The 8,826-nt window shown below is 32.6% G+C and overlaps 1 protein-coding gene across 2 annotated transcripts; it reads right to left on the bottom strand.

Moving 5' to 3' along the window:
- Positions 1 to 1,330: 1,330 nt before the first annotated feature.
- Positions 1,331 to 4,733, bottom strand: LOC133308009 (uncharacterized). Of its 2 annotated transcripts, none has more exons than XM_061508597.1 (2): positions 3,096 to 4,733; positions 1,331 to 1,789 (listed from the first exon to the last, which is right to left on the bottom strand). In XM_061508597.1, the coding sequence occupies exon 1, from the start codon at positions 4,693 to 4,695 to the stop codon at positions 3,148 to 3,150; it is 1,548 nt and encodes a 515-aa protein (XP_061364581.1). In that variant the 5' UTR covers positions 4,696 to 4,733; the 3' UTR covers positions 1,331 to 1,789; positions 3,096 to 3,147. The 2 variants fall into 2 exon arrangements, with proteins under 2 accessions (XP_061364581.1, XP_061364582.1); XM_061508598.1 differs by having other exon boundaries at positions 1,331 to 1,743.
- Positions 4,734 to 8,826: the final 4,093 nt, after the last annotated feature.

Raw genomic sequence — 8,826 nt, 5'->3', positions numbered from 1 at the left:
GAAATCTAAAAGCTCCTTTTTTTTAAACTCTTATCTGCTTTTCTTGAATTGTGTGATTTTTTTTTTAAATGAAGAGTTATAAAGATAGAGAGAGATAATTTTCTTGAAATATGTGCTTTTAAGTTAAAATTTTTATGTAATTAACAAACAACTTTTAGCTTTTTTTTAAGCTGTAACTTATAAGTAACTTCTAACTTCATAAAGAGAGGATCCAAACAGGCTCATGGTAAATACATAAACTATAATAAAAAAATGTATATATATATATATATATATATATATATATATATATAATTTCCTAAATTATAACCGTTAGATGGACGAAAATCAACGGTTAGGATGGAGAGTAAGACTTATAAGTCTTACTCTTGAGTCAAATGATCTCTCTCTATATATATATATATATATATTTTACACTGAACAGACTTAGCTCAGTTGGATTTGAGCTAAACAATTTTTCAGGCAGGGCCCAAGATTCTAAGATTGAACATGTGACAGCGATTGGAAGTAAAACCGCACAGCCATGTCCATATGGTTCGGCATGCGATTGGAAGAGACCTTTTGACGGTTGAAGTTGCTTTATGGAGGGATAAGGGTTTTGATCCGGACCTGAGTAAGTCAGGCCCTGAGATATTCGGCCTATGACACCGATTCAGAACATGCCCTAGAAATTTTTTCTCTGTAAACTGTTATTCAACATCAACGGTACCTTTATCCCAAATTAATTGAGATCGGTGATAGATGAATCTAAATAAAAGATACAAAAAAGTTGAAAAAATAAAAATAAATATAATAGAATAGTAAATATATATATATACATATATATAAAGTAAAAGTAAAAAAAAAAATACAGAAACTCCTAGAACAGATTAAAGTTACCACATTCCCAAAGTTTGATCCCTAAACCACCATTTTCATTTTAATTACGAAAGTACCTTTGTCATCTACTTCCATAGGCTAACACAACTTTCATCAGTCATTTTTTACATAAAAGACCTGGTACAGCTAACAAGACCGAGGTTCTCAATGCCAACATCAATTCTAAAATACTCAAAATACTATCTTCTCTAAAGCGGTTAATGAATAAGAAATTAAGAACACAATTCCGGAAACATTACATTTTAGGCTCGCATTCGACATAAGAACAGGTAAAGTAGCATAGTAAAATATACCTTCCCCCCTGTCAATGTATTTAGAAATTGCATGCTTTCTCATTTATCTCCATCCACTGCAATGCAAATTTTGATGCAAGTTTCCTATACTTATTATTTAACAACCAAATTTCAAACTTCACTTTCTCAAACACAATAATAAATGTTTTTGAAGGTGCTTGCGAACAGCCCAGTTTGCATATTTGATACAAGAAAATTAACAGATTCTTTATTGAAAGTAAGAAGATCTACAGTTCAACCCATATGATACAAAGATAGCTCAATTCAATCATTTCTTTAACGTGACGTGGTAAGCACGTTGCAAAATTCTCAACGTCAATGAGTATAACTAGACAGGTGAGGATATCATACCAAAAACAACAAAAGATGAACAAACAAAATCAAAAGAAAAAAGGCATAACCCTTGGCTAACCCCGCAATTCATCTAAAGATCAAGCATTACTCACATGAAAGGTTATCACTATCAGCTTTACCTGTAATTACCTGAAACCCACATGGTACCGCACACAGAGCTGTAAGCGATAAATGATAACTAACCAAGAGTCCAGCAGTAAACTTCAGCTCCAGTAAACTTGCGACCATTTTGAGGTTGATACAGTAAAAGACGTCCAAGTCAGCTACAAAGAAAATGGGCAATCATTAAAAAAAAAAAAGGAAATCAGCTAACCACCATCAATGATAGATCTAAAGCTTTTCATTTTCAGAAAAAGAAAGAAAGAAAGGAAAGGTAGGAATGACTATACATAGTATAATTAAAAAGAGAATTCTGATTCCTGTACTCATGTCCAGTATAGCACCACATCTAAAATTTAAAATTACTTAGCCATTCCTTTTTTTCAAATTTGTCAGTTTCTAAGGTAAGTGAATCCAATCATGAAAACTAAAAAATAAGCTGATAAATCTTTGGCCTTTGCAAGAAACTCTACATGATTCTACACAAGTCTCAATATAATTATCGGAAGCTTAACATTTCACAGCTTAAGTTTGCTGAGCCCAAGCAAATCCACAAACCAACAAATCCATTCAGACAATGTTCTGAAGTAATTGTGAAAACAGTCAAGAGACATCTAAATAATATAAGAACCAAATAAAGAATATAGAGGTTTAACACAAAACCCGACCAAAAATTATCTCTGCTAGATACCTTCCAAACTTAGCTTCTTCCATACCTAGGGCTATCTGTATAGATTTTACAATTTTTCTAAGACCTAAAAAAGATGGCACCGTACCACCAGTAAGAACCATCATATGCCACAACTGATTAATACAGGATAAGAGAAACACTCCATTCCTATTAGAATAAAAACTTCTAAACCTTACAACAACAAACAGCCTAAAGAAAAACTACTGAAACATTCCCAGCCATCGTAAAGCTAGTAAGCTACTCAATCAAAATGATATTATTTTCAGAATATTCCATTCATCTTGAGTCTTGTCCATCTAAAGTCCTACACGAACATTTTATAAGGTCAACCAGAATGTGATTTCAGGGTAGATTCAGCAATTTTTCATGAAGCATCTAAATAAGCAAAAAGGAGAGTGAAAGACTAGATAGATCATACAGTCAAACTTCAAAAGGATGGACAGAAGAATCAGGAGAAAAATCCGTTAAGAAATTGGTAACTTTAAATGCCTGTAAAACTGTGAACGAGTATAATATGAAAATCTACTTCCAATATAACAGAAAGCGTTGTATTTCCAATCATTTCATCAATAAAATTATTGATAACACTTTTCTTATCATTATTCCTTTTCCCAGTCTACATAACTTTAATTCTTGAACACAACTTTGTTCATTTTTCCAAAGGTTTAAAAGCAAAAGCAGAAAAGCAAATACAATGTTAGAAATGATAACGGACAAAGAAAATAACAACAGCCTTCAATTTTAACCACAAACAAGGAGAAGATAAAAACTTTCTATACCTGTTCCCTTCTAGGATGGCTCTCTGGAATATCCACTTTCACAAGCTGATGCTTACAAATGAGCATTAAATGACTGACATGAAGCATTAGATATTGTTCTTAATTCCACAGAACAATTGAATGGAACCCCAACAGTCGAGTCCTGACTCCCAAGATAAATCTTATTATAAAGGATTTTGGGCTTATTATCAAGGTTTGGTTTTGAACTACAATTTCTCCTACTATACTTCAAGAAATAGCGATCTGGCTGCCCATTGCATCTATCTTCCCCATGCAATGCAGAGTCTGCTTGCTTGCGATCAAGTTCCATGCCACTATCTTCTCCACCAAAGGTCATCAGCCGATCAGAGCAACTTCCCTCCCCTTCCTTCAGCAGATCTTCCCCTATCTCTTCAACATCGAATTCAGTTGTGTGTTCACCTTCTTTTGAACAAGTTTTCATGTCACTTCTGCCCATGCAGAGACGATTCAGATCAGTTGAAGAATCACTATCCAAAGATCCTATAGAAACCGAAGGTTCACATAAAGATTTCTGAGAGTCCTCATATTGCTTATTATCATTGGATAGTTCATGCTTATCACAACCACTAGCATTCCTTGAGATTGATGTCTTGCATGATGAGTCAACACCAGAAGCCCACCTCTTTGGAGTATCCAAGTAACTTGTATTCAATAAGCAGCAACTCTTTGAAATCCTTGGCGAGTTATTCAAATGCGGATGCAACTCAATAGTCAACTCTGAACCATCAACAAGTTTAACAGCATCAATCTTGGGAGGAAGATTCAGACTGCTCACTCCCCTGTTTTCTACTAAACTCAAAGCATTGTTTGCCAACTCAACAGCCCTTCTAGCCACCACAGCTTTCTTTATTGCCTCCTCTCTAGCCCTAGCAGCTGCCTCAACCTTCTTCTCCACCGCAATGTTTGCATCTTTAACCACATCCTCCATAGACCTCACCAATTGTCTACCCCCAAAAACCCTAGAACTACCCTTCGCTAGCATAACCCTACCCTCTTTTTTCTTAATCATCCCACTCTTCACTCTTCTTCTTCTTGCTCTAGAAATTGCCAATGGTTTGGGAATCCAACAATCCACACAGACAGAAAATTCGGAGCCCAAACAAGCATAGGACCACGGAGCAGCGTCTTTGTACTTCAAGAAGCAACTTTCATGCACAGAATGCCGACACTGGGCGCAACGAAGAGACTCAGGAGATGTATCGGAAAAACAATATGAGCAAATTTTGGAGGATTGAACAGAAGAAAAACACTTGTTGCAGAGAAGAACTACACGCCATTCGCTATAAAGGGTTCGGAGCCCCTTCTTACCGTTGCAAACGTCAACCTTGAAGCCACACGCATGGCATTCGGTCAAGTTGGGCAAATCCCTAGTTTTCTTTTGCGGTGGACACAGAGGATCGGAATCTGAAGGGTTTTCCGATGACTCGGGGGTTTGTGGATTTGCCTCTGTTCGTTTCTCCGGTTGAAGGAGCTCCATCGCCGGCGATGAGAATGAACCTTTTGATTTCAGATATGAAATGATAGGGTTTTGCCGATTAGGGATTTGGGAGGGGATCACTACGTTCATAATCGATATCATTTCGTTCGCATGAGCCGTGGAATTTTCAAAGGGCACGCGCTATCATTGCGAGTGGAATTTTCGAGTCTATTTCCTTCATATATTTTTTTCTGCTCTTGTCGGTAAAATAAGGAAATTAAATAATCTGTCCCACAAAACTTTGAAACTGCATTGTTATTTTCCCGTGCTAGAACGAGCGAGAAGCAATGTTATTAAAACCGGTCAGGTTATTAACTCGGTCGAGGTATTGGGTTATTGGGTCACTGGTTCAATCAGTGGGTCACTGGTTCAATCAGTGGGTCACTGATTCAATCGCATAATCCGGTAATTATATGTAATTTTATAATTTATATTAAAAATTATAAACATACTCAAATATTTAAAAAAATGATAAAAATTTCGAATATTTTAATATAAAAAATAATAAATCACATATTATTATCAAATAAAAAATCAAAGAAAAATATAATGATCGTGATACGGGGTTCAAAAAATGACATTTTTAACTATAAATTAATTCAAAATTTTATGCATAGTATATAATTGAGATAATATTAGTGTTGTAGGTACATAACTTATGTAAGTCAATAAGCAAAAAAAATATTCAAATATGGCTATTATGATTTCTTTTGAAAAAAACAAAAAATTGGATTTATTTTTTTTGGACCGGGCCGGGTCACCGGTTTTTTATGAAAATCGGCCGGGTCGGACCGGGTCACAGCGATTCTGATGCATGACCGTTCCGTTGCTTCAACCGGATCGATTATATGACCGGTTTACAGGTTTCCGGGTCAACCTAGCCGGGTTAGTCCGATTTTAATAACTATGCGATGAAGTATGACATTTTCTTGTTAATGTTTTAATTGAATTATGGCAAATTATGATATTTTCTTTGGTTTCGTAAGGAATAGACAAATTAGGATCTGTTTCGTACAAGGTTATTTGAAAGATTATTGATAAAGGTATTTTCGTAAACATAAATTGACATATTTGGTACAAGTAAACATAAATTGACATCCTTGTATTACTCGTAATATGATTTACAAAGAAAAATTACTATTCAGATTATCAAAAATAACATGATAATTCATAATCCAACATGAAGGAAAAGCACTGTATCAAAATTTGAGACAAAAATAGCCCAGCACAGCTTTTTGTAATCTTGAAAGTAAAAACATTCATGGGTTATTTTTGTAATATAACGTCATATTTTCAGTAATATTTCATTCTAAACCAAACATAGAATCAGTAATCTTTACCTAATATTTTCGATAATATTTTGATGAACCAAACAACTTGTTTGTAACATTCAACAATTATGGGTAAATTCAATTTTTTATTGTATTTTCAGTAATTGAGATTCTCAGATACTAAATTTTTTTTCTTGTACCAAACACACCCTTAGTGTCATAATAATATCTTGAGACTATATTATATTATTTGAGATGATAAAATGTTTGAAAATAAAAAATTATGAAAATTATTTGTCATTTTAAATGAACAAAATTATGTTATTTTTAATGAAATCATGTCATTTTGGTGTGTTTTTACATTCTATCTCCTCTATTTTTTATTTATTTCTAATTTTATAAATTAAAAAAAAATGACAAAACACACAAAAACGATATAGTTTTGTTAAAAATGATAAACATTAAATCATAAAAGATATATTAATTTTTTTTTTTTGGAAATAAGATATATTAATTTATTGTGTCACTATATCAACACACATTCAAAGATTCAATATCAATTTAAAAAAATCATATCCGATAAAATAATATGAAAAACTTGCTGAAAAATATTCAATAATTAGGAGTTATTTTAATAACGGGCATATGATGATGAGTATCTAAATAATGATAAGTCAGTATTTACAAAAAAAAAAAAAAAATGATAAGTGAACGAGGGGGAATCAGGAATGAAGGTTTTCTAATTCTTCTCCGGTCTCCACATTTGCCAGGAGAATTCGTAGATGGTTGGCGGAAGATTCGAGGTTAATTTACACTCACGCATTCAAAGATGACAACTCATGTGCGTATTCAATTGCCAGAATCAGTTGAGTTTCCGAGAAACTGAGCTGCATTTTCTTTTTCCTACATTTCTGGTGATATCTTGAGTTACGGTATTGGACTGGTAACAGTTCCCCGTTTAACGTTTTCATGCTGCAAAGAAATACATTATTTATTTTTTTGATAACAACATTATTTTTTTCTCTCATTCATCAAGTATAAATTATATTTTAACTATATCAACGGAAGGTTAATACTATTTCATCTGTGTTTGATTTTTAACTTATTATCGACTTTAAATAAATTTTAAAAAAAAAAAAATATTTCCAAAATTAAAAATTATGATATTTTTAAAATTTATTCTTTTTTATCTTTTAATTATTAAGTATAACTTTATACTTTGTTTCTAAAAGATATCCCTCGTTTTAGATATGTCAAAATTATTAAGATTAAATATTTACGTTGTATTTTCACAATTTCGGAGAAAGTTTAGCAAACTGACAAATAACCAAACGTTTTTTAAAAATAATCGAAATTTCAATGTTGGAGAACTTAATTATTAACAATGTTTTTAAGTCACGATTGTTTTTTAGGGGTTAGAATTACAATAGTTATGGGAATGCTTTAGTTAAAGGAAAAAGGAAAAAAAAGTTTTGCTTTAAATCATTTACACCCATATTTTTTTTTTAATCTCTTATGATTTTTTCCATTCACACCCCTCCTTAAAATGTATAAAAAAATTGGTTGCAGTAGTTAGAAATAAAGCATTTAAAATTCTAATAAATTAAAAATATTGAAATTATTTTTGGTAGTAAATATTGAAACTTTTATAAGTATTTGGTAATTTAACAAAGAGTATTAAATACTGTTATGGCCAGCCCATTTGATAGGCCCACCAGATTGGGTCCAATATTAATACCTCATGTTTAGAACTTTTTAGATGATATTTTATGAGGGAGTGGATCCTCTCATGTGCTAATTAACATGACCATATTATATGAGGCAATTATAATCATACATGGGTGAATTAATGATAATAAGGAAAGAGAGAGAAAAAAATATAAAAAACTCATTACTATTAATTTAATTATTAATGATTAAAATCCTCTCACTTCATGTTAAATTAAATGAGAGTATCCACGCCTCGTCACATATTATTCTCTTTATTCTTGCCTTGCTATTTGTTGTACATTGACAGTCAACACAGTATGCCTTGCAACAGAGATAAGGCTTGACACAATCCTAATTTTGTTTTCCATGCCTGAACCCCTCTTTTTTAATTACCCCTTTTCACCCATTGATGGGACACACTTATATTTTTCATCTTTATGAAGTGTTATTTTGCTAAAATATAGAGTCATAGTGAAATACTCTCTCTGATTGGAGTAGGAGTGGCAATTTGAGTTGACTCGCCCTGACCCGCCCCGTCCCACCACCAACCTGTCAAAAACGGGGCAGGGCGGGTTGACCCGTCAAAAAATATGAGTTAGAAAAATGAATCCACCCTGTTTTATGGTGGGTTGGCGGGTCAATCCGCTAATTGAAAAAAAAATTAATTAAAATTCAAAGACAAATTTATTTTATGAATTTTTCTAATATTATTTTATTTTATTTCACACTTCTCTATATTTTTTTAATCTCAATATTAAATGTATTCTAATATTTATCAAACATTCTTTAGGAATTTATATATAGATAACATTTGTCATAAATAAAATTGTTATTCTTTATTTTTCTAAGAAGTACTAAGATAAAAAAAAATTGGATATCACAAAAATTTAAAGACTAATGAAATACTACCTAATTGTAAAAAAAAAAAAAATTATAACCCGGCCGATCAACCCGCCTCACAACGAGTTGAACTCGTTTTGACCCACTTCTAGACGGAGCGGATTGAGGTGACTTAGTGGATTGAAAACTTCAACCTAACCCGTCCCGTTTTGACGGGTTGACCCACGGAACTCAACCCATATTTTCACCCTAAGATTGGAGTATACCTGCCTATCACAAGAAAAACTCTAACCAAATCTTGGTCATACCATTGCTACTAATACTACTCCTAAATTGATATGTTAACTTTATAATGGCTCTACACAAACACAAACAGTTCAAATACTTTACTCATTAAGGGATTAAGATTTTT

This window comes from Gastrolobium bilobum, unplaced genomic scaffold (assembly GCF_033153095.1).
Source record: "Gastrolobium bilobum isolate Gb01-03AN ecotype WA unplaced genomic scaffold, APGP_CSIRO_Gbil_v1 utg30775, whole genome shotgun sequence".
Taxonomy (NCBI): Eukaryota; Viridiplantae; Streptophyta; class Magnoliopsida; order Fabales; family Fabaceae; genus Gastrolobium; species Gastrolobium bilobum.
Note: the sequence above shows the minus strand (reverse complement) of the source record. Positions and strands in the feature narration are given on the sequence as shown.

Excerpts from the sequence above, each read along its gene's own strand:
- LOC133308009 (XM_061508597.1), bottom strand. The coding sequence starts at position 4,695 with ATGATATCGATTATGAACGTAGTGATCCCCTCCCAAATCCCTAATCGG.